Raw genomic sequence first — 26,307 nt, 5'->3', positions numbered from 1 at the left:
CGAGGAAGACTGCCCCTTTGAAGATGGCACATCGTTTTCTAGAACTCACTATAAGCTTTATTGATTGTTTTGTAAACTTTTTAAACAATGGAAAAGCTGCCCCCAATGAATCATGCAAGAGATTTTTTTAAAAAATGTTGATTTAAAAAATAGTTTTATCAATAAAATACCTAACTAGACAGACGTATAATTGTTTTATTTAAAATTTTTCTGGGCAGCCTTATGAACAGGTGCTTGTGTGTATGTGAGAGAGTTTTATCCAGGGGTGGCCAAACTTGCTTAATGTATGAGCCACATAGAATAAATGTCAGAGAGCCACAAGACATGACGACAGATGTTTGAGAGCAGGAAGGAAAGAAAATAGATGGGGAGGAGGGAGGGAGAGGTGGAAAGAAAGCAACTTTAAGTGCATCTTCTAAGCTGCCAGCTGGCTTGGAGAAGTGGTTTAAAGTGACAGATGTTTTTTCCAAGGTGCCCGACAGGGCGGTGAGAGTTTCAAGAGCCACAGAATATGTGTGAAAGAGCCACATGTGGCTCCCGAGCCACAGTTTGGCCACCCCTGGTCTTATCCTATTTGCAGTTGCGATTGTCTGGATTATCTCTGGAGTACCCCAGCTGGTTTCTCTATAATGCTGATATGTATCCAGGTGGGCAGCCATGTTGGTCTGAAGTAAGAGAACAAAGTTAGTGCCACCTTTAAGATCAACATAGTTTTACAAAGCTCGTACCTTGGCCTTAAACAGCCAGTTTGGTGTAATAGTTAAGTGCGCGGACTTTTATCTGGGAGAACCAGGTTTGATTCCCCCCTCCTCCATTTGCACCTGCTGGGATGGCCTTGGGTCAGCCACAGCCCTTGCAGAGGTTGTCCCTGAAAGGGCAGCTGCTGTGGAGCCCTCTCCAGCCCCACCCACCTCACAGGGTGTCTGTTGTGAGGGGAGAAAATATAGGAGATTGTAAGCTGCTCTGAGACTCTGTCCTTGAAAGGGCAGCTGCTGGGAGAGCTCTCTCAGACCCACCCACCTCACAGGGTGTCTGTTGTGGGGAGAGAAGATATAGCAGATTGTGAGCCGCTCTGAGACTCTGATTCAGAGAGAAGGGCGGGGTATAAATCTGCAGTCTTCTTCTTCTGCTTCAGAGTGCCACTGGACTTTAACTTTGTTTCATGTATGTTTGTGAGCCAAACCAGGCTTCATTTTGGACAGGAGCTCACAGGAGCAGAGCTCTGGGACCTCTAAATGTTATTGTGCTCTTTCTTACCCCCACCCCAATTTTTTTTTAATTGTTTCTGGGCTCCACTGTTCAAACCCCTGTGAGAATTTTGCTGCACTCTAAGATTTGACAAACTTTCTATTAGTTCCCCCCCCCCCAAAAAAATGGGGAAATAACCAAAACGTATCAAGCAGACATGGAAATCTTCCTCATGCCACTGTGGCCACAGAGGAGAAAGTAATTTAAATAAGGAGAAAGGAGTAAGCTTTTATTACAACAATTATCGTTCAAGAAACATTTTAAGGTAGATGCTGAGCTGATATAATTTAGCACACCTTCTGGTGCTGCCAGGGATCTGCAGCATATGCAAATGAGTTGTGCTAATCAGCTTTGGCACCTCTTTTTCTACAAAATGACCCCTGAGCCAAACCAATAGCTGTTCAGTGACTGTTGATTTGTGAGCATTATTGTGTAGCCTGGTTTGCTCAGGCTAGCCAGACCTCAGCAACTTAATCAGGAATTGGAAGGATGACCTCCAAGGAATACCAGGGCCGTATGAAGCAGAGGCAGGCAATGGCAAACCACCTCTGAAACATCTCTTGTCTTAAAAAAAAAAAAAGTCAAGCTCGCCACCTAGTGGTGTGTAACGGTAACAAAGCTAGAACTTTCGGCTGCCGGACAATCTTTGGATCTCCCGACTATATTATATACAAGACTGTATGATAAATATTATTACTACTATGTAGTTGCACTGGGGAGGGGGCTGTTGGCCTTGCAATGAGTGGTTTATGTAGTTCAATGGCAACTTGGAAATAGGGGCCACGCTTTGTTGGACCTCGTGGAAACTTAGAATCATAGAGTTGGAAGAGACCTCCAGGGCCATCTAGTCCAACCCCCTGCACAATGCAGGAAACTCACAAATGCCTCCCCCTAAATTCACAGGATCTTCATTGCTGTCAGATGGCCATCTAGCCTCTGTTTAAAAGTCTCCATATTTGTTATCTATAGGTGGAGGCAAGGATCTCTAAGCCAGAGGTGTCAGGCTGATTTGTTGTGAGGGCTGGATCTAACGTATATGAGACCTTGTCAGGCCGTGTGTCATAAAATGCAATGCCAGGTAGCAGAGATATAAACTTTACAGGGCACGAACACAATTGAAAGATTTTTTTAAAACTTAAAACATGCTTGAAATATTAGCACTCTTGGCATATTTTGTTTATTTATCTCTTTTAACTCACCCTCTTGCTTTGAATTATTGCATCAAAATCCAGAGACAATGTCTGTGCTGTTGCAATCTTGAGTATGCTGTTCAGGTGTGTATCCGTAAGTTGCAACGCTCCTTTTAATTTACTGACATTCATTCCAGAAATCTCATGGGCAATGCTTTGAGCCTAAGACCCAGAGGAAAACATGAAACGGTTGGACATTGTGAACTTTTGTACATTAGGTGCTTCATGTGCTGGTCAGCCAATGGAGAAAATAGAGGCTTTGCTCTGTAGCTCCTGTGCGATTGAGCAAGCCTAGCAAAGCAAGCTGTGATGCAGAAGGAAGCAAGAGAGAGGGAGAAGGAAGCAGACGACAGCCAGTCGCTTGGGGACCTGTTAGGAGCCCTCCGGGGACCTGATATGGCCCATGGGCCTCATGTTTGACACCCATGGTCTAAGTGCTGACGCATACAAAGCTCGAAAACAATAATCTCGTACTTCTGGCTGAGCATACCTGTCCAAGCATATCCACGAAGCATTTGTGCATTTGAATCTGCCTATGTAGCTATATATACCTGTCCCAGAACCAACAGGCAGGTGTTCTGCAAAATATGCACATTTCCCGCCTACATACATTACACGTGCAGCGCTCGAGGCGGAGGGGAGACCATTTAGATGCGGCTGTGAGCGTGCTTGCTGAGAGTTGTCAGGTAGAACGCAGGAGTTTCCACGTCAGTTGGGGATGAGGTCAAAGTCTGCTTTGTCTGAACGAGCTGCCAGATGGCTCCAGGAGGTTTGGCGGCAACGGGAGATGAAACGCACCCGCCGTGACTCCTCGTACAGTCGCTGGTTTAACCGCGCAGGTTGAACATCTGCTCGCCAACAGCTAGTGGCCGCTGACAGCTCCTCGTTTCCCATATGTGCATTTAATCCCTTTTCCCCGAAAGCCTTTTATTTATACTAGCATACGTAAAACGGAATTGTTCGGGGCGGGGTGGGGGGGGGAGCATTTTTGTCGAGGAAATAGGGTATACGTCAGTCCTTATATAGGATTTCTCCTATATACAACTTTAAACCAGTATATACAACTGTCAGCGTCAATTCTGGAGGGAAGAAATTGGTGTTGATAGTTGTATATACTGGTTTAAAGTTGGATATAGGAAAAATCATATATAAAGACTGAAGTATACTCATTGTTTTTCAGTGGTATTCTATCTGCTTTGACTTTACACTGAGACCCTTTCTCCTGTGGTAGAGGAAATAGGGTGGCAGGGGGGAAAAGTGAAGTGTTAAGGGAAACGGAATTGTTCGAGAGGGCCCCTTTCAGAAGAGAAATGAGATGGCCATTTAGACGTCTGAACATTTTAGAAACCGCCCTCCTGGTGTTTGTTTGTTTGTATGTATTGTGTGCTTTTTTAGCTCATCGTTCTCTGGTTTTGTAATCTGCTCTTGTTGCATTATTCGCCGCGCAATTGATGCAGGTCTTTGTCGCCTCATTTTCAAATTCCGCCGTCCGCTTGGAGTCTCTGTGACAAAGGCAGGCTATGGAATGAAGTGAAGGACAGGTTCTATAGCAGGGGTGGCCAAACTTGCTTAATGTAAGAGCCACATAGAATAAATGTCAGATGTTTGAGAGCCGCAAGACAGGAATGTGAGAGGTTTGAGGGCAGGCAGGCAGGCAGGAAGGAAAATAGATGGGAGGAAGAGAGAGGTGGAAAGAAAGCAACTTTAAGTGCATCTTTCAAGTTGCTAGCAGGCTTGGAGAAGTGGTTTAAAGAGACAGGTGTCTTCTCCAGGGTGGCCTAAGGGCGGTGGGAGCTTCTAGAGCCACAGAATGTGTGTTAAAGAGCCACATGTGGCTCCTGAGCCACAGTTTGACCACCCCTAGATTGGGAGGGAAAAGAGAGGTGGGAAGAAAGCAACTTTAAACACATTCTTTAAGCCAGGGGCGGCCAAACTTGCTTAATGTAAGAGCCACATAGAATAAATATCAGATGTTTGAGGGCCACAAGACATGAACGTCAGATGTTTGAGAGCTAGAAGGAAGGAAAATAGATGGAGGAGAGAGGGAGAGGTGGGAATAAAGCAACTTTAACTTTAAACATATTCTTTAAGCATGGCTCGGCTTGGAGAAGTGATTTAAAGAGAGAAATGCCTTCTCCACGCTGGCTGACGGGGCGCTGGGGGCTCTGAGAGCCACACAGTTATGTGTGAAAGAGCCACAGTTTGGCAAAACCCCCCCCTGCGATCAGCGCTCCCAGTGCCGAGCAGTGTGCCTGTTGTTGGTGGTGTTTTGTTTGGTGTGCAGACCTCCGTTAGGGAACAAACAGTCACACCCAGTTCGTGTGCGAATGACATACACGCACTTTACGGTCAGCCGTTTCACGCCACGCCTCTGGTAAAGGGCAGGAAAGGATGCCTGGATTCTGTCCTTGCGGGGAGGGGGGTTGTGGCTTTGCACAGGTGTGGACGTGTGCGTTTGTTTCCCTCCCCCCCCCCCCCGAAGGCACGTGCCATCCGGCCTGCGGGTTCCCGTGCTGCTTCTCTCTCTCTCTCTCGCCCTCCCCCCACCCCCCCATATCTCTCCCGGTGACCTTGCCGGGTTCCCCCCTTTGCTTTCTGTTCTGGGGGATTCCAGGATCTGGTTACTTGCCAGCCACAAGGGGGAAGGATTTCCCAGAAGGGCTTAAAATACTCGAGATGCCATACAGTGTAGGGCCTGGAGCACGCTTGGACGGATTCCCCCTTTCAGAATACATTGTGGGGAAGGCAGAGGACTGGGGGGGGTGGGGAGAAGAGAAGAGACCATTTAATGTCCGGGGGGGCACACATGCCACTCCCTGGTTACGGACACCCTACCCACTTCGGTCATTGTAGCCGCTGTTCTATCCTTTCCTTGAACTGAGGCTGTTAGAGGATAGCGCGGCCCTTGAAGTTAGTTAGCTAGTGTGCGTGTGTGTGTTTGTGTGAGCGTGTTTCTTGGCCAAAGGACAATTCATTCCTTTTGGCAGTGGCAGGCTGGCTATAAAAGGCAAAGCCTGGGAAATCACTCCCCCCCCCTTCCATGCGTGTCGGTGCGCGCGCATGTGTGTGTCGGTTAATGTTTGTGTGAACACTTTGCAAACATAAGCCATCGTGCATGAGCAGGCACTGAGAATGAACGCCCTGAAAATTCATGGGGCGGAAGTGTTACTTGGGCCATGGGTTTTGTAGAACAGGGATCCCCAACCCCCGGTCCGTGGACCAGTACTGGTCCGTGACCTGTTAGCAACCAGGCCATGAGTTGTATAATTATTTTATTATATATTACAATGTAAGAAGATGATGATGATGACATTGGATTTATATCCCTCCCTTCACTCTGAATCTCAGAGTGGCTTACAACCTCCTTTATCTCCGTCCCCTACAACAGACACTCTGTAAGGCAGGTGGGGCTGAGAGAGCTCGGACAGAAGCTGCCCTTTCAAGGACAACTGTGTGAGAGCTATGGTTGACCCAAGGCCATTCCAGCATTCACGTGGAGGAGTGGGGAATCAAACCTAGTTCTCCCAGATAAAAGTCTGCACACTTAACTATTATACCAAACTAGCAGAAATAAAGTGCACAATTGTATCATCCCAAAACCATTGCCCCCCACCCCCCCCCAGTCCGTGGAAAAATTGTCTTCCACAAAATCAGTCCCTGGTGCCAAAAAGGTTGGGGACCGCTTTCGTAGCGGGAGAGCAGGGTAGCGCGAACCATGCGTGGTCAAATGTTCGCGTTGCAGCCCGTGAGAATGAATTTCTTGAAAATTCACGGGGAGGAGGTGTTCTTTGGGTCATGGGTTTCGGAGAGGGAGAGCAGGGTAGCGCAAACCATGTGTGGTCGGATGTTCGCGTTGCAGCCACTGAGAACGAATTTCTTGAAAATTCGCAGGGAGGAGGTTTCATGGGTTTCGTAGAGGGAGCACAGGGTAGCGCGAACCACGTGCGGTTGGATGTTCGTGTTGCAGCCACTGAAAACGAATTTCTTGAAAATTCACAGGGTGGAGGTGTTTGTGTCACACGTTTCACAGAGGGAGAACAGGGTAGCGTGAGCTGTGTGCGGTTGGACGTTTGTGTGGTGCGAAGCGTGTCTTCCCGCCGCTGCACGCGCACTGAAGTCTTTTGCATGTGTGGTTGTGTTGTGGACTTGGCCACGGGATGGCAAGGTGCTGTGTTCTGTGTGGCTCATCTGAAGAGCCAGTGTGGTGTCGTGCTTAGAGGGCTGGACTAGGGAGACTCGGGTTCGAATCCTGGCTTTGCCGGGGAAACTTGCTAGGTGTCTTGGGCCAGCTATGCAGTCCTACCCTTACCTACCTTGCAGGGTTGTTGCGATGATAAGAATTGAGGAGAGAAGAACAACGAAAGCTGCATTGGGTCTCCAGCAGGGAGAAAGGCAGGGTATAAATGAAGATGTTGGTATTAATCATATTAATAATAGTAGTAGTAGATTGGATTAGTAGTAGTAGATTATACCCCACCATTCACTCAGAGTCTGGAAGCATCTTACAGTCTCCTTCTCTTCCTCTCCCCATAACAGACACCGATTCCCTGTGAGACAGGTGGGGCTGAGAGAGCTCTGTGAGAGCTGCTCTTGAGAGAACAGCTCTGTGAGGACTGTGACTGACCCAAGGTCACCCAGCTGGCTGCATGTGGAGGAGGAGTGGGGAATCAAACCCGGTTCTCCCAGTTGCAGCTCTCCAGGGTCTCAGGCAGAGGTCTTTGTTATCACTTCTTGCCTGATCCTTTCAACTGGAGATGCCGGGGATTGAACCTGGGACCTTCTGCGTGCCAAGCTGAGCCATGGCCCTTCCCTCACAACATTTCTTGAAAAGTAATAGGGTTGTCCCCAAATTAGAGAGTGTGTGTGTATCTGTGTGTGTTGTGGTTGTGATGTAGTGACCTCTCAGGGGCCATCACCTGGTTAGTTTGGGTTAGTTTTGGAGTAGAACCTGTTTCCAGACAGAGGTTTTATTCCTTTGTTTCGGGGGTGTCCACGTGACGCCCTGTTTCTGTGCTTTCCCCCTGCTTTCTTGCAACGGTTCCTAAACCTGGTTCAGTACCAACTTTTTGGAAAGGTTGCAGTCAATGCAGATGAGACAGAGTACATTTTTTGAGGTCCTGCCCGCATCAGCACTGTTTTCCTTGCTAAGATCACAGCAATCCATTGCTGCAATCTGCTAGTTGTCACGTTCATTTGTTTAAAAAAAAACCCACCAGAACTGTGACCCTTTTTGTTGTGGAGATATAAAGGGAAATGTGCACCCTGTGCCTTTCCCCTTATAGTCTTTGGAACGAAATAGGAGTGGAGCTTTTCTGTTTTAAATGAAACCTGGAAACCATTAACTGTGGCAATATGACATCATGATGTTGTAACACTGCATTTATCTAGCAATTCCTAATTTCTTTTTTTTTTTTAAGAAGAGCTCCGTGGCGCAGAATGGTAACGCTGCAGTACTGCAGTTGGAGCCCTCTCTCATGACCTCAGTTTGATCCCAGCGGAAGCTGGGTTCAGGTCACTGGCTCATGGTTGACTCAGCCTTCCATCCTTCCGAGGTCGGTCAAATGAGGACCAAGCTTGCTGGGGGGAAAGTGTAAAAGACTGGGGAGGGCAATGGCAAACCACCCCGTAAAAAGTCTGCCGTGAAGACATTGCGATGTGACGTTACCCCAGAGTCGGAAACGACTGGTGCTTGCACAGGGGACTACCATGACCTTTTAAAATTTCTTTTTAGAAACCCCAGAGGAGGGGGGTGGGTGTCTTGAGACAAGGAAACTGCAGGGAAAACTTTTGTTGTGGATGTTTTCCGGCCATTACAAATCCCTCGACAGTCGCAACAGCAACAGGAGCTGTATATTGGATCATCCCTTTGTGGACATAGTCCCAAAAAGTCCTTCTGGCTCCACAGCCCAGTTGCTGATCCACTGGATTATCCTGGTTCCTGGCAATATACTTTATTGTTATAAATATTTTCATCTGTGGTGTGCAGCTAATGCTCCAGCTGATATACAGAACACAGTGAAGCCGGTAGCTAAAACGGGGAAAGGAGAGAGGTAGGGGAAGTGTCAGGGCTTTTTTTGTAGCAGGAACACCTTTGCATATTAGGCCACACACCCCCTGATGTAGCCAATCTTCCTGGAGCTTACCGTAGGCCCTGTACGAAGAGCCCTGTAAGCTCTCGGAGGATTGGCTGCATCAGGGGGGCGTGGCCTAATGTGCAAAGGGAGTTCCTGCTAAAAAAAAAAAAGCCCTGGAAGTGATAATGATGGGAAAGTGATAGGATCCATCACAAGTAAAGTTGGGAAATCCCTGGAGATTTGGGGGCGGAACCTGGGGTGGGTGGAGTTAGGGTTAGTTCGGGGCAGGGACACCTCAGAGGGGTATAATGGCATTGCATCCGCTCTCCAAAGCAGCCATTTTATCTAGGAGAATAGGTCTGATAAGAACATCAGAAGAGCCTTGCTATATTAGACCAATAGTCTATTTAGACCATCATCCCACCTCAACACAGCGGCCAACCAGTTCCTCTGGAGAGCCAGCAACAGGGCAAAGAGGCCGAGGCCTTCATAAGAACACAAGAAGAGCCCTGTTGGATCAGACCAGTGGTCCATCCAGTCCAGTATCCTGTCTCACACAGTGGCCAACCAGCTCCTCTGGAGAGCCAACTACAGGGCAGAGAGACGAAGGCCTTCCCTGATAAGAACATCAGAAGTGCCCTGCTGGATCATACCAGTGGTCCATCTAGTCCAGCATTCTGTCTCACACAGTGGCCAGCCAGTTCCTCTGGAGGGCCAGCAACAGGGCAGAGAGGCTAAGGCCTTCCCCCAACCCCCACAACAGGAACATAAGAAGAGCCCTGCTGGATCAGACCAGTGGTCCAGCTAGTCCAGGGTGACAAAACTTGCTTAATGTAAGAACCGCATAGAATAAATGCCAGATCTTTGAGAGCCACAAGACATGAGCATCAGATGTTTGAGAGGCGGGCAGGCAGGCAGGCAGGCAAGTGGATTGGGGAAGGGAGCAGTGAGGGAGAGATGGAAAGAAAGCAACTTCAAATGCATTCCCCAAGCCGGCTGACAGGTTGGTAGGGGTTTGAGAGCTACACGATTTGAGCTTCAATTTGGCCACCCCTGATCTAGTCCAACACCCTATCTCACCCACTGGCCAACCAATTCCTTTGGACAGCCAACAACAGGGCAGAGAGGCTGAGGCTTTCCCCTGAGGTTGCCTCTTGGCTTTGGGATTCAGAGGTTTAGTGCCTCAGAATGTGGGGGTTCCCTTAGTCACCGTGGCTTTTAGCCATTGACAGACTTGTCCTACATGAATCTATCTAATTGTGTTTGAAAGCTGAGAGAAACCTCTGGAGATTAGCCGTAATTTTGGGAGATCTCTAGGCCCCACCTGGTGGTTATTAACCCTAATCACAAGTGTGATGCCATTCTCTGGGCACCTTTTCCCATGGGACGTTTGTGTTCTGAGAGTGGCTGATCCTCCTTTGAAGGGTAACCGCCACCGGTGTTCCCTCTAAGCCGAGTTAGTGTGAGCCTGCTCACAGTATTTTTTTGCCTCTGGCTCACACGTTTTTGTCTTAGCTCAGGAAAAATGGCCCCAGAGCAAACTAATCGACGCAGCGGCTCACAACTTCAATGCCATATATCCAAGTAGGCAGCCATGTTGGTCTGAAGCAGTAGAACAAAATAGGAGTCAATTGCACCTTTAAGACCAACTTAGTTTCATTCAGAACGTAAGCTTTCGTGTGCATGCACACTTCTTCAGACGAGGAATGAGGTACATTTAATGCCAGTCAGTCACGAAACAGAATTTCTGCTCACTGGACTCCACAGCTTAGAGGGTGTATTGGTCACCACTCCAGAAGTGTCCTTTGAAAGGCACAGAGGCCGTTTCAAAGAGCGCTTCTTGCCAAGACTTGTCAACGGTCAAAGTTCTAGCCTTTCCTTTATACACGGTGAGCTCCTTCAACCGGAGGTCTTGAGTAGTTCGATAAAATCACGGTACAAAGATCAGTAACAACATACAGAATGATTAATGGAAGAAAATTAAGCCACTTGTAAAAGGGCGAGATTGTCACGTTCATGCTCATCAGGAGAGTGTGTCAGAGATATTATAACAGAAAAGAATTTGGCTACAGATTGTGTAACTGTGGGACTGTCACCAGCCAACGAAAAGGGAAGTACCTGAGGGATCGATCAGTGGCGAGTGTGAAAAATGGCGGGAAATCCAGAGTTCTTGCAGTGAAGACCAGTGGTCACCAAATAACAGAACTTGATCGATGCTCTCAGTCATGCCCAAGGCACAATGACAAAGGCATTCAGAGACTGGAATATTAGCATAATCTTACTGGGCCCTTTATTAGGTTTGGTGCATGGCCAGCCCCCTGCCACTAGGCAATAGTCTAGGGCAGGGGTGTCAAGCATGCAGCCTGGGGGCTGAATCAGGCCCTTGGAGGGCTCCTGTCAGGCCCCCGAGCAACTGGCTGTCATCTGCTTCCTTCTCCTTCTCTCTTGCTTCCTTCTGCATAACAGCTTGCTTTGCCAGGCTTGCTCAATCGCACAGGAGTTACAGAGCAAAGCCTCTATCTTCTCCATTGGCTGAGGCTCCTCCCTTGAGGAAGAAGGCGGGGAGGCAGAGCTTGCTTCGCCAGGCTCTCTCAATTGCACAGCAGAGCTACTGAGCCAAGCCTTTCTTCTTTCCGTTGGCTGAGGCCTGGGGAAGGAAGGAAAGAGCTTCGTTTGCCCAGTTCCCTGGAACCCATGGGAGAAATACAAAGAAAGCACCTTTAAGACTAGCAAGTGCTAATGTTTTAAGCATGTTTTAAGTCCCCCCCCCCAAATCTTTGATTTTGTCCTTTAGAAAGCTTATATCTCTGCTACCTAATCTTAACTGCACACATGGCCCAGCCTGACATGGCGTGGCCTGACAAGGTCTCATTTATGTCAGATTCGGCCTTCATAACAATATGAGCTCAACAACCCTAGTCTCGGGTGCCGGCCTTCCAGGGGGCGCCAATTTGGGCACTCTCCCCATGTGACTTGGTGACATTATCGGGGGGGGGGGAGCACCAGAATTTAGCCTTCTCTAGGGTGTCAGACAGTCTAGGGCCGGCCCTGGTTTGGTGACATTTTGGTACTTTCCCCGTGTGATATCTGGGCGCATACTTCAGGAAATCCTTCTATATCTGGCAAGATACCCGTTGACTGGCAGTGCAACACACTGCTGCCCTACAGAAGAAGACAGAAGATACTGGATTTATATCCCGCCCTATACTCTGAATCTCAGAGTCTCAGAGCGGCTCACAATCTCCTTTACCTTCCTCCCCGCTCCACACACACAACAGACACCCTGTGAGGTGGGTGGGCCTGAGAGTAGAGATGTGAAGGCATGGAAAAAAACCGGAAAAATTCAGGGGGAAAACAGTTTTTTTCCTGAAGCCTTTTTTGTTTTGTTTTTCTGAAAAATTGGAAACATTGAAAAAAGAAAAGAAAAGAAATTGATTAGGGAACATTTTATTTTAACATGGTGAATAAAATATTTTAAGACAAGGTGTTCAAATAGTAAAACAGTTCAGGAGATTGTTGCTCCATTTGTTACAATTACAAATAGATATTATTTAAAAAGTAAATTCTGTTTATAATATTTGGATACACTATATTTTTAATAAGCTAGTTGTGATAATTTCATGCCAAGTAAAATTGTTTGTAGTCATATTTTATGTTCCTAAAGCAAAAGAATGACTTTCAATCTGAAAAAGAAAAAAGAAGTGCTAACGTAGCATTTTTTTCAATTTTTCCGAAAATTTCCATTTTTTGAGGGGGGGGAATTCAGAATTTCCAGAAATTTTACAACTCTAGCTGAGAGAGCTCTCACAGAGAAGCAGCCCTTTCAAGGACAACTTTTGCGAGAGCTATGGCTGACCCAAGGCCATGCCAGCAGGTGCAAGTGGAGGAGTGGGGAATCAAACCCGGTTCTTCCAGATAAGAGTCCACACGCTTCTTCACCACTACAAACTGGCTCTCGGTGTACACTACTGAGACTAGTTGCCCACTCACCTTACGCCGGTCTCATGTTCCTTTTCAGCGGGGCTTCCTTCCGATTTCACACTATCTGCCCCGGGGCTGCAAGTAACATCGGCGTTTTCGCGCAGCAAACAGAAACTGGTTTTTAGAGGTTTCTGTTTGCTGTGCGAAACCACTGACGTCACTTGCAGCCCTGGGGCAGATAGCGTGAAATCGAAAGGAAGCCCTGCTAAGAAGGGGAACGTGAGAGCTGCGTAAGGTGAGTGGGAAATCGGTGTGTTTTTTGCTGATTGTGATTTTGTGGGCAGGTGGCAGAGTTCCTGACAAATGTACTCAGAGGACAAGAAAAAGTGGAAAGAAAAGAGGGAAGGGCAGGAAGAGTGAGTGAGAGAGATGGTGTATCTATGGTTCCTCTTTGGATGGTTAGGCTTTTTACTGTAACCGTTTTAAGTACTCTAATATTTGAGATTACTGTTCCAAACTTTTACCATTTTGTCGTGTTATTATTTTATTATTATATTTAACTGTGCCCCGTGGCTCAGAGTGTTAAAGCTGCGGTACTGCAGTCCTAAGCTCTGCTCACGACCTGAGTTTGATCCTCGGTGGAAGCTGGGTTTTCAGGTAGCCGGCTCGAGGATGACTCAGCCTTCCATCCTTCTGAGGTCAGTAAAATGAGTACCCAGCTTACTGGGGGGAAAGCATAGATGACTGGGGAAGGCAATGGCAAACCACCCTGTAAAAAGTCTGCTGTGAAACTTTGTGAAAGCAACGTCACCCCAGAGTCGGAAACAACTGGTGCTTGCACAGGGGACCTTTCCTTTCCTTCTTTTCCTATTATTATTACTGTACCTAATGTTACAAATTGTTGTACTTTGATTGCTTCTCCTTTTGTTGGCATATAGGCTGATTTGTACTGCTATTTTTTTAATTGTTATGCAAATAAAGGTTTTTGGAATTGGAATTGGATTCTGTGGGTATTGATGGTAAATGGCACTCTCACAAGATGAGGGCATGTTTCCCCAGCATTCCTTGTATTTTTGTGGTTATGTGCCAGATGCCATCAGTCTTCTGACGTGGGTGAAGTCGGGGAGCTAGGATAGAAGGGATCTGCCTGGCCTTTGACTATTTGAGCAGGCTTAACAGCTGGGACTAAGCCACACTTGAAAGTGAAAGCAGGGTCAGTTGTGGTTAATACTTGGATGGGAGACCACCAAGGAAGATCATGGTTGTGGAGGAAGGCAATAGCAAACCATCTCTGCTCATTGCTTGCAGCTAAGCAGGATCCGCCCTGGTTAGTACTTGGATGGGAGACCACCAAGGAAGTTCAGGGTTGCTATGCAGAGGTAGGAAATGGCAAACTATATTTGCTCATAACTTGCCTTGACCTCAGTGACCTAGGGACAGTGATTCTCTGTATTCTTGGTGCTGGAGGGAGGCAACAGTGGGAGGGCTTCTGGAGTTCTGGCCCTGCGGTTGGACCTCCTGATGGGTTTTGGCCACTGTGTGACACAGAGCATTGGACTGGATGGGCCATTGGCCTGATCCAACATGGCTTCTCTTACGTTCCTATGCCTGGGGCAGTGATGTTCTGTCTTCTTGGTGCTTGGGGGGCAACAGTGGGAGGGCTTCTGGAGTTCTGGCCCTGCTGGTGGACCTCCTGATGGCCCCTGGGTTTTGGCCACTGTGTGACACAAAGCATTGGACTGGATGGGCCATTGGCCTGATCCAACATGGCTTCTCTTACATTCTTATGCCTGGGGCAGTGATGTTCTGTCTTCTTGGTGCTTGGGGGGGGCAACAGTGAGAGGGCTTCTGGAGTTCTGGCCCCACTGGTGGACCTCCTGATGGCCCCTGGGTTTTGGCCACTGTGTGACAAGAGTGTTGGACTGGCCTGATCCAATATGGTTTCTCTTATGTTCTTATGTACCACCCCAGGGCATCTTACATGACTTTTATGGAGCAGTGGTTTAAGACAAAGAAACTCAGTGCACGGGCAGTAATTTAAAAGTATCTCAATGGGAAAAAAACACATTCTGGGGTGAGTTTTTTGTTTACAGATAGGAAATTGGGGGGGGGGGAGTAGAACCTGAAGGGGTGGAGTTTGGGGAGGGACATCAATGGACTACGAATACATAAGAACGTAAGAGAAGCCATGTTGGATCAGGTCATCAGGTTCAACACTCTGTGTCATACAGTGGCCAAAAACCCTCCAGGTGCCATCAGGAGGTCCATCAGTGGGGCCAGGACACTAGAAGCCCTCCCACTGTTGCCCCCCCCCCCCAGCACCAAGAATACAGAGCGTCACTGCCCCAGACAGAGTTCACTGTACTGCTTGTGTTCCGTGTATGTTGAATGCATGATTTCTGTTTAGTAAGAAATGAAGTCCTTCTTCACCCAAAGGGGTGATTCACACGTGGAATTCACTGCCGTAGGAAGTGGCAGCAGCTACAAGCACAGGCAGCTTCAAGAGGGGGTTGGATCAACATCTGGAGCAGAAGGTCCATCAGTGGTTATTTTTTGTTGTTATTATTTCAAATAAATGGGATTTGGCTAGGGGCAGAAATAGACCCCCCCAATGCAATAGAACAAAGTTCGTGTCCAGTGGCACCTTTAAGACCGACGAAGTTTAATTCTGGGTATATACGTGTGCATGCAATGTTAAGAAATGTGCATGCGCAAGAAAATTTACACCCAAAATTAAACAGTGGTTCTTAAAGTCGCCACTTGGACTCAAGGTTTGTTCTGTTGCTTCAGACCAACACGGCTGCCCTGGATCTACTCGAATGCAATACGTGTAAGGTCCCCCCCCCCCCCAAGGTTAGTTTGAAGTTAATTTGCATGTACGTTATCTTCCCCTTCTGATGGGCAGTTCTGTGTATGTCCGAACATGCAAAACCTCTTCCACGAATTCTCTGTAGTTGTTTAGACCGATAATCCCAGGTTGATCCGTCGCTTACACATTCCTGAAAGGGAGTTAGCAATTCAGCAGATGATATATCTTCGGTGTTATATGTTATATAATCATCATTTACATTCAGTCAGGGTATGCGGGATACACCCTTCTATTGGGCAGTCTGCCACGAAGCTGCCTACCATTTGGTATTTTTGGGGAGGGGTGAGTTTTGAGGGTCCCACCTGCTCGAGCGAAGTCTTGTGGAATTTCATCTGGTTTCCCCGAGTTCGGTACTCTCTCGTGGACAAGGGAGGTAGGGACCGAACCGGAGCAGAGCCCGCAGAACAGAAGCACGGTGCCTAGATACCTCAGCTCCAGTTCCTGGATTTCTTTTTTTAACGAGTCTCAATTCCCCTTTCGTCCGTTTGGACTAACTCGGCCCCCAACTGTTCTCAACGAAGATCCTCGGAAATCTACTCTTCTCCCAGGCTTTAGGCCACTTATCCGGAAGGATTAGGCCAATTTCGGTCGCCGGCCTCTGAATTCTTGCCCAGAGTTGTCTGCAGGGCTTTATAGGGCCTGACTGGGCCACAGCGCTGGTGCCCGCTGTCCTCTGGCCCCGTCCCAAGGTCACCACAGGTGGGAAACGCACCACGCAACTCTCTGATCTGGGCCCGAGGAATGTGGCCGAGGGGATTGCTCGGGATTTAGGCTCTTTGCTGTACCAGCCACCGAGGCCCCCCCCTCCACGCCCACGTCAGCTCCGCCTTGGCCACTTCATGGGACTAAAATACCCCTTGAGCTCAGCCCCAGCCGGCCCAACCCTGGCTGCTGCATGGATTAACATGCTCCAGCTGCTGCCCTTTTGGCAAGAAAAGAGGACGGTTAGGTCTTCTGGGCCTTCTCCTTTTGGAGAAGGCCAGCAGGCCAGGTTGCCAGTCTCCAGATGGTGGCTGGAGACCTCCCACTATCGCAGCTGATCTCTGGGGAACGAGAAGATCAGTTCCTCTGGAGAAAATGGCTACTTTGGAAGATGGACTCTGCCCCTCTCCAAACTCCATACCCCTCTTCCCAATTTTCAGGTATTTTCCAACCCCCAGAGCTGGCAAGACAACCTTCAGGTGACAGAGATCAGTTCCTTTGGAGAAAATGGCTGCTTTGGAAGGTGGACTCTATGACTTTGTAGCCCGTTGAAGTTCTTCCCCAAACTCTGCCCCCCTCAGGTTCTACCCCCCCCCCCCCTAATTTCCAGGTATTTCCCAACCTAGAGTTGGCAAAACTATCTCCAGGTAACAGAGATCAGTTCTCCTGGAGAAAATGGCTGCTCTAGAAGGGGGACTCTATGGATTTATGCCCCACTGGAGTCCTGCCCCTCCCCAAACTCTGTCCCCTCAGTCTCAACCTCTCCTCCAGTCTCCAGGTGTTTCCCAATCCAGAGCAAGCAAGACTATCTCCACATGAGAGAGATCAGTTCCCCTGGACAAAATGGCTGCTTTGGAAGGTGGGCTCTGTGGCATTGCGCCCCATCGAAGTCCCACCTCTCCCCAAACCCCGCCCTCGGGCTCCACCCCTAATCTCCAGGTCTTTCCCAGCCTGAAGCTGGTGACCCTGGTAGGTCAGAGGCGTGATGGAGGCAAGTAGGCCTCCCAGGCGAGAGGTCATGGCTTTGGGCCCTGACTCGGAGTGTCTCTTTCCTCTCAGAGCTGCTGGAGACGCGCACCGCTCGCCCTTTCAGCTTTGCCTTCAACACGAGCGACTATCGGATCTTGCTGATGGACCAGGACCAAGAGCGGCTCTACCTGGGTGCCCGAGACTACCTGGTGGCGTTGGACCTCCACAATATCAACAAGGAGCCCCTCATTGTAAGCGGCAAGGAGACGGAGAAGAATCCTGCCGGAGAATCTGCTCTTCGGTTTCAGCTGCAGCTAGTCACATGGCGTTGGGCTTGGGGAGAGGCTTCTGATACAGGGTTGCCAGCTTTCAGGTGGAGCGTGGGGATTTCCTGGAATGACGACTGATCTCCAAGCCACAGAGATTGGTTCCCCTGCAGGAAATGGCTGTTTGGGAGGTGGGGATGCCAGCCTCCAGGTGGGGCCTGGAGATCTCCCAGAATTCCAGCTCCTCTCCAGACTACAGAGATCAGTTCCCCTGAAGGAAATGGCTACTTTGGAGGGGGGACTCTGTGGCCTTGTGCCCCACTGAAGTTCAGGGATGCCAGCCTCCAGGTGGGACCTGGGGATCCCCCGGAATTCCAGCTCTTCTCCAGACTTCAGAGATCAGTTCCCCTGGAGGAAAGGGCTGCTTTGGAGGGGGGACTCTGTGGCCTTGTGCCCCACTGAGGTTCAGGGATGCCAGCCTCCAGGTGGGACCTGGGGATCCCCCGGAATTCCAGCTCTTCTCCAGACTTCAGAGATCAGTTCCCCTGGAGGAAAGGGCTGCTTTGGAGGGGGGGGGGGCTCTGTGGCCTTGTGGCCCACTGAGATTCAGGGATGCCAGCCTCCAGATGGGACCTGGGGATCCCCTGGAATTCCAGCTCTTCTCCAGACTGCAGAGATCAGTTCCCCTGGAGGAAAGGGTTGCTTTGGAGGGGGAACTCTGTGGCGTGCCCCACTGAGGTTCAGGGATGCCAGCCTCCAGGTGGGACCTGGGGATCCCCTGGAATTACAGCTCCTCCCCAGACTGCAGAGATCAGTTCCCCTGGAGGAAAGGGCTGCTTTGGAGGGGGGACTCATTGGCCTTGTGCCCCACTGAGGTTCAGGGATGCCAGTCTCCAGGTGGGACCTGGGGATCCCCCGGAATTCCAGCTCTTCTCCAGACTTCAGAGATCAGTTCCCCTGGAGGAAAGGGCTGCTTTGGAGGGGGGACTCATTGGCCTTGTGCCCCACTGAGGTTCAGGGATGCCAGTCTCCAGGTGGGACCTGGGGATCCCCCGGAATTCCAGCTCTTCTCCAGACTTCAGAGATCAGTTCCCCTGGAGGAAAGGGCTGCTTTGGAGGGGGGGGGGGCTCTGTGGCCTTGTGGCCCACTGAGGTTCAGGGATGCCAGTCTCCAGGTGGGACCTGGGGATCCCCTGGAATTCCAGCTCCTCTCCAGACTGCAGAGATCAGTTCCCCTGGAGGAAATGGCTGTTTTGGAGGGGACGTACTGTATGGCTTTGTAGCCTACTGAGGTCCCTTTCCTCCCCAGGCTCCATCCCCAAATCTCCAGGAGTTTCCCAGCATGCAACTGTACCTCCCATCCCCTGCTGGCAGCCAGGGGTCCTGCCAACCATATTTGGAGGACAGTCGGCAATGCTCCCTCTAAGCTGTGGAATCTAGTGAGCAAAAATTCGACTTCATCAGCTCCTGGCATTAAAGTTGTGAACTGTTGCATAACTTAGTTTGCTCTGGGGCCATTTTTCCTGAGCTGAGACAAAAATGTGCGAGCCAGAGGGCTAAAAAACTGTGAGCTAGCTCACACTCACTCAGCTTAAAGGGAACACTGGTGGCCGGTATGGCATTATAACCCGCTGAGGTCCCTCTTAGGGTTTCCAGCCTTCACGCGAGGCGAGAGAAGAGGGCGAGCACCGAAAGCTATACAACCGTCGGAATCGTGTAATAACAATTATAAATAATTTATTATATCCTTTGCAACTTTACTTTACTTTATTTGATTTATGTCCCACCCTCCCCGCTGAAGCAGGCTCAGGGCAGCTCACAGCAGTAAAACCACAACAATCCATTAAAATTTCACAGCATTAACACATCCATTTAAAAACAATCTGGTGCTAATATTATCTGTAATTGTTCCACTTCCGATGGCTTCAGTATTCTTACATTTTCTCCTACCATAATGGTAACTCTAATCAGTTAAAGGCCAACCAGAAGAGTGTGGTTTTACAGGCCTTGCAAAACTGGGCGAGGTCCCGCAAGGCCCTCACGTCCTCCGGCAGCTGGTTCCACCAGTCGGGGGCTGCTACCGAGAAGGCCCTCTCTCTGGTGGATTTTAGTTTTGCCTCCCTCGGCCCAGGGATCACTAATAAGTTTTGGGATCCAAATCTAAGTACTCTCTGGGGAACGTGTGGGGCGATACGGTCCCTAAGGACCACTGAAGCACATCCATCAAACATTCAAGTTCCTTAGTCATACTAATATCATGGAAATATTAACTTCATCTGTTTATATTTTTAAAAAGCATATAAATATAAATACTCAAAGGTGCTAATTTCAGTTATTAGCATTCATGAGCATTTATATACTTTTTAGATGTTATCTAGCTTGATTGACCGTGAGTTTTCTGTTCCACACATTTAATATTGGTGGAATTGATTGTAAACTGATGAAATTGTTAGCATTTCTGAGTAATGCTTTTTGGATGTGATACCATGAATTCTTTATAATAGGTGTTATATGATTTTGACGGTTGTATATTTTTCGTTGTTTACCTGCTTCTCTCATTGCTTTATTCACCGAGAAGCCCATCTAGTTTATTTCCCCCCAGCCTTCGCTTGGGGGCTGGGGATCTCCCAGAATTACAACTGAATTCCAAGACCGCATTGGTCGCTTGTTTATCTAAAATATTTATTCCACTTCTGAAGAATATGGTTGCTTTGGAAGGTGGACTGTATGACATTAAGCCCTACTGAATCCCCTCCAGGTATTTCTGAACCTGGAATTGGCAGCCCTAGTACCGCCCCAAGCTCCACCCCCAAATAGCCAGGAATTTCCTATTCTGAAGTTGGCAACCACATAGGGCAGGGGTGGCTAACGGTAGCTCTCCATATATTTTTTTTTGCCTACAACTGCCATCAGCCCCAGCCAGCATGGCCAATGGCTGGGGCTGATGGGAGTTGTAGGCAAAAAAACGTCTGGAGAGCTACCATTGGCCGCCCCTGATATAGGGTAAGATGGGAATGAAACACAGTGGGCCAGGGTCGGAGGTCAATCCTTGGGAGTCAGGGCTCCTTAGAAGGGGCAAGAAAAGGGAAGGAAGTTCTAGGGAAGGAAGGTGCAAAGGGGAACCGCTTTGGCTCTTCTAAGCCTGCCTTTCCTCTCCAGATCCATTGGCCTGCGCTGCCGACCCATCGGAACGAATGCCGCCTGGCTGGGAAGGGCCAGTGGGTGAGTGGCAGTCGCTTGAACCTCCTCGATCCGTAGACCTTGTTATGTATCTTCCAGGACTGTAAACTCTTGGGGTGGCTAAGCTGATGCTGCAGTTTGGTGTAGTGGTTAAGAGCAGTGGACTCTAATCTGGAGAACCAGGTTTGATTTCCCCACTCTTCCTCCACATGGAGCCAGCTGGGTGACATTGGGCAAGTCCCAGTTCTGTCAGAGCTGTTCTCTCAAGAGCAGTTCTCTCAGAGCTCTCTCAGCCCCAGCTGCGTCACAGGGCATCTGTTGTGGGGAGAGGAAGAGATTGTAAACTGCTCTGAGACTCCGAGTGAAAGGCAGGGTATAAATCCAGTCTCTTTGGTCGTGGCCTTCTCTCAGAGGTGGCTCTTGGGGGCGAAGGGCAGGGCAAGAAAGAAAAGGGTTGTATCCAAGATCTTTCTGAGAATTGGAACTCATCATAGCTTGCTTTCTCCCTCCTTTCCAGGGCGAATGTTTCAATTACATCCGGCTTATGCAACCCCTGAACCGCACGCATCTCTACGCCTGTGGAACCAGCGCCTACCATCCGGTCTGTGCCCTCATCAACCGCGGCTGGCGCTCTGAGGTAAACTGGGGCACCTGAGGATGGGTGGGGAACGGAGACTGGGAAGCAACTGTTGAGATTCGGGGGACAGAGGCAGGGGACGGTGGCATTTGGGGAGGGTAGGAGCCTCAGCAGGCACAATGCCATAGAGCAGGGGTGTCAAACATGCAGCCCAGGGGCCAAATCAGGCCCCTGGAGGGTTCCTATGAGGCCTCCAAGCAACTGGCTGCCATCTGCTTCCTTCTCCCTCTCTCTTGCTTCCTTCTGCATCACAGCTTGCTTTGGAGACTTGCACAGGAACTACAGAGCAGAGCCTCTATTTTCTCCATTGGCTGAGGCTCCTCCCTTGGGGAGGGATAGCTTGAAGACCACTATAGATTTATACCCCTCCCAGAGTCTCAGAGCAGCTTACAATCTCCTTTAACTTCTTCTCCCACAACAGACACCCTGTGAGCAATACTCAATCACACAGCAGAGCTACTGAGCCAAGCCTCTCTTCCTTCTATTGGCTGAGGCTCCTCTCCCTCCTCATCCCCTGAGGAAGGAAGGAAAGAGCCAGAGTTTCCTTTGTCCAGTTCCCTGGACCCCATGGGAGAAATACAAAGAAAGCAACTTTTAAGACCAACAAGTGCTAATGTTTTAAGCATGTTTAAAGGTTTTTTTTAAAAAAAACACCTTTAATTGTGGTTGTCTGTGTCCTTTATAAAGTTTTATCTCTGCTACCTAATCTTAAATAGGTACACATGTGGCCTGATCCAGCCCAATATGGCTTGGCCTGACCTGACAAGGTCTCATTTATGTCAGATCCAGCCCCAGTTTGACACCCTTGGCATGAACATATGAACGTATATGAACGTATGAAGCTGCCTTATACTGAATCAGACCCTCCTGGGTCCATCAAAGTCAGTATTGTCTTCTCAGACTGGCAGCGGCTCTCCAGGATCTCAAGCTGAAGTTTTTCACACCTACTTTCCTGGACCCTTTTTAGTTGGAGATGCTGGGGATTAAAACATAGGACCTTCTGCTTACCAAGCAGATGCTCTACCACTGAGCCACCATCCCTCCCCAAAGAGTCCACCCTCCAAAGCAGCCATTTCCTTCAGGTGAACCAATCTCTGCCACCTGGGAGATCTTCAGGCCCCACCAGGAGGTTATGACAAAGCGCCATGTACACTCAATAATAAACACTTTCTTGACAGACTCTGAATTATCTTAATTATCGTGCAAAAAGCAGTGCAACACAGTGTGCAAAATTGTATGGAATCTCACAGAATACGAATTTATATCAAGAATTTATATCAAGTTTCTATATATAGAAGAATATGGATCTCTCATTGCCTTGCAAGCTTCTTGTTTATTTTTGTTTTATCAAATTTATATCCCGCCCTCCCCTAATGGGCTCAGATACAGTTTAAAGAGATACAGTTGTGTTGTGATATTTGTAATAGAAACTTGATGTAGATTCTGTGGTACTGTGTATAAAAAGAAGACCACCATGGATTTATACCCCCTCCCAGAGTCTCAGAGCAGCTTACAATCTCCTTTAACTTCTTCTCCCACAACAGACAGTCTGTGAGCAATACTCCCTCTAAGCTGTGGAGTCTTGTGAGCAAAATTCTACTTTGTGAGCTACTGCATAAATTAGGCTGTTTTGAGACCATTTTTCCTGGAGCTAAGACAAAAATGTGTGAGCTGGAGGCTAAAAAAACTGAGCTAGCTCACACTAACTCAGCTTAGAGGGAACACTGCCTGTGAGCAGGGCTGGCTCTCCCACTAGGCAAACTAGGTGGTTGCCTAGGGCGCTGGGAGGGTGAGGGTGACAAATTGGGTTCCCACCCCCCTCGCGGTGCCCCAGGCAAGCACCTAGTTTGCCTGCCTCCCCCACCACCTGCTGCTACTGCCACCCATCACCACCGCTGCAGCCCCTTGCCCCTCTATTCTCCTCCATTTCCTTCGCCTCCCCCCTCCCTGCCGCGGCTTCGTGGCCTGCCACGCCTCCCCCCCTCCCCGCCATGCCTCCTCCTCCCTCCCTCTGAACCCTTTCCCATTCTGTGCCAATTTCAATGCCGGAACTGGCTCCAGTGCCACGTTCTGCCTCTCTAAAGCCCTCCCTCCCGGGCCAAACACTCGAAACGCGGCTAAAACCGCGCCACGGGGCCAGGGCGCACTCACCGTCCCTCAGGAAGAGCGTCCGGAAGGGCGACCCCTGCTGCCACTGACTCCTCTCCTCCCCACTTCCTAGATGGGAGAGGAGTCAGTGGCAGCAGGGGTTGCCCTTTCAGGACACTCTTCCTGAAGGACGGTGAGTGCACCCCTGCCCTGCGGGGTGTGGTTTTAGCCGCGTTTTGAGTGTTTGGCCTGGGAGGGGGGTCTTTAGAGAGCCAGTTTGGTGTAGTGGTTAAGTGTGCAGACTCTTATCTGGGAAAACCGGGTTTGATTCCCCTCTCCTCCACTTGCAGCTGCTAGCATGGCCTTGGGTCAGCCATAGCTCTGGCAGAGGTTGTCCTTGAAAAGGCAGCTGCTGTGAGAGCTCTCTCCAGCCCCACCCACCTCACAGGGTGTCTGTTGTGGGGGAGGAAGGTAAAGGAGATTGTGAGCCGCTCTGAGACTCTTCGGCGTGGAGGGCGGGATATAAATCCAATATCATCTTCATCATCTTTAGAGAGCCAGAATATGCTGCTAGAGCCGGTTCCAGCGTTGAAATTGGCACGGAGTGGGAAAGGGTCCTAAGGGAGGGGGGAGGCATGGGGGTGCTTGGGGGGCATCAGGCAGCTAGTCTGCCTAGGGCGCCATGGGGCGTCGGGTCGCCCCTGCCTGTGAGGTAGGTGGGGCTGAGAGAGCTCTCCCAGAAGCTACCCTTTCAAGGACAACCTCTGCGAGAACTATAGCTGACCCAAGGCCATTCCAGCAGGTGCAAGTGGAGGAGTGGGGAATCAAACCCGGTTCTCCCAGATAAGAGTCCGCGCACTTCACCACTGCACCAAACAAACAGGCTCAGTACGTTTACATATTGTGTCATGCCGTTTTTTCCTCAATAATTAAGATAAATCAAAGAGCCTTCATTCCAAGAAATTGTTTATTATTGACCGTACACAGTGCTTCAACATTTTTCATAGTTCTCTACACCATGATCTTTCTGTGGTTTTTTGCACTTGGAGGTTGGCAACCCTAGACTGGGATGAGGAGTGAAATAACGTGGGGCTGAGATAGAGCCTAGCAAACTCGAGCTCTGCGTTAAGTTTCCATGCTGATGCCCAAACTCTATTCTCTCCCTGCAAGGAGTACCTCTTCCGAATGGTGCCTCGATCGGTGGAACCGGGAAAGGGGAAATGCCCTTACGACCCACGACAACACAGCATGGCCATCCTTGTCAGTAAGTGCCCTCGTGGCAGTGCCCGTGGCCCTGAATGCAAATCCTCCGCTGTTCAGGACGTCTGCAGACGTGGGGCTGGTCCATGGTAACCGGTGCCGGATTAAACCTTGTGGAGGCCCTTGGGCGGTCACAATCTTGGGGGCCCCTCGCAAATTATCTCAGAGTTGGAGTGCCCACCCCACTGCTTGCAGCCCCAGCTGCAGCCTTCTCAAAAGCCCCTTTGACAAAGCTGCAGAGAGAGGCAAACTTGGCGATGACGCCCAGGGCTGGCTCCCCCGCTAGGCAAACTAGGTGGTTACCTAGGGCACTGACAGAGCAGGGGCAACAAATTCGGCCTTCTCCCCTAGACAAACGCCTAGTTTGCCTGCTCCCCAGCGGCCTCCCCCTCCCTTCCCCACCCCACATCGATTTCAATGCCGGGACGGGCTCTAGTGCCGCGTTCCCGGCTATCCAAAGGGGTGCCGCCCCCCCACACACAGATCAGGTGATCCGATCGGCGGGTAAAACTGCACCGCCTCATTCCATGTCCGTCAGGACTAGTGTCCTGAAAGGGCAGCCCCACTACCGCTGACTCCTCCCCTCCCCACTTCCTGGATGGGAGAGGAGTCAGCTGTAGTGGGGCCGTCCTTTCAGGACGCTGATCCTGACAGAAAGGAAGTGTGGCGGCGCTTCTGGAGTTCTGGCGCTGCAGGTGGACCTCTTGATGGCCCCTGGGTTTTGGCCGCTGTGCGACACAGTGTAGGACCGGATGGGCCATTGGCCTGATCTAACATGGTTTCTCTTACGTTTGGGGCAGTGATGCCCTGCATTTTTGGTGCTTGGGGACAACAGTGGAAGGACTTCTGGAGTTCTGGCCCTGCAGGTGGACCTCCTGATGCCCCTTGGGTTTTGGCCACTGTGTGAGAGAGAGTGTTGGACTGGATGGGCCATTGGCCTGATAAAACATGGCTTTTCTTATGTTCTTAATAGGAGAACTGCTATTGTTCTGAGCCATCTGACACCCACCCCCCTCCCATGGTGCTGTCAGCCCAGCCCAGTTGGCAAAGCGAGGCTACTTTTTGTGCCCATGTAACACTTGATTCAGGCTTTCAGTGACTCTCTTTTCCCCTCTCCTTAGATACCACTCTGTATGCCGGTGTGCACGTGGATTTCATGGGCACTGATGCCGCCTTATTTCGCACCATGGGGCCCCGACCAGCTGTGCGCACCGAGCAGCATGATTCCCGTTGGCTCTATGGTAAGACTCTTTGATGCATACCACCTGGTATCGAAGGGCAAGGTTGCTAACTGATGCAAAACTCTGTGAACATTAAAGCCACAATAGAGAATTCTGTGTGGAGAAACACCATTTTAGGCCTGTGCTTGTCTGGGAGTTGGCTAGAGGCGTCTATAAAACTCTAGGCAAGGCTTTGGCCTAGACTATTCCTCCTTCTCCCTCCCCTCCTGTCTGGAAGCAGCACTTCTGAGGAGGCCTCCTAGAGAGACAGGAAGTCTTTCAGGCTGGTCTCCCAGAAGGCTGCAGGAGGGAAAATTATATTAGAGGTTTTTGGAGGGTTTTATATTAGAGGTTTTTGGAGGGAAACAGGCAGTTAAAAGTTGTCAGGGGAAGCTGACAGTCAGTTGAGTTTTGATTTGAGTCTTGGTGACTGGTGAGTCGGTTCTGGATGGTATGGTCAGGGCCAGTTATATATTAGGGAAAGAAGGAGCGTTTATCCCTGCTTTCATTTATTGCTTCTGTTCACCCTGCATTTAAAAATTCCTGTAAATAGTTATAAATTTTAAATAAATATTTTGTCTGTTTAAAAAGGTAGTCCCTCTGTACCACAGGTTCCCCAACCACCTTAGGCCACGCTACTGCAAGAGGGGAGTCCAGGGAAGGGGGAAGGCACACAGTTGGCA

At 49.6% G+C, this 26,307-nt stretch overlaps 1 protein-coding gene across 2 annotated transcripts in view; it reads left to right on the top strand.

Moving 5' to 3' along the window:
• The window catches only part of LOC132581369 (semaphorin-3F-like), a 49,870-nt gene that overhangs the window by 824 nt on the left and 22,739 nt on the right, over positions 1 to 26,307 (top strand). For both annotated transcript variants that reach the window (XM_060252595.1, XM_060252594.1), the window contains exons 2-6: positions 17,064 to 17,224; positions 20,399 to 20,461; positions 20,937 to 21,056; positions 24,315 to 24,408; positions 25,526 to 25,645. In XM_060252595.1, coding sequence (XP_060108578.1) covers positions 17,064 to 17,224; positions 20,399 to 20,461; positions 20,937 to 21,056; positions 24,315 to 24,408; positions 25,526 to 25,645 — 558 coding nt within the window. The remainder of the gene's footprint in view (positions 1 to 17,063; positions 17,225 to 20,398; positions 20,462 to 20,936; positions 21,057 to 24,314; positions 24,409 to 25,525; positions 25,646 to 26,307) is intronic.

Source organism: Heteronotia binoei, chromosome 13 (assembly GCF_032191835.1).
Source record: "Heteronotia binoei isolate CCM8104 ecotype False Entrance Well chromosome 13, APGP_CSIRO_Hbin_v1, whole genome shotgun sequence".
NCBI classification, from domain to species: Eukaryota; Metazoa; Chordata; class Lepidosauria; order Squamata; family Gekkonidae; genus Heteronotia; species Heteronotia binoei.
This window is presented reverse-complemented; position numbering and strand designations above follow the sequence as displayed.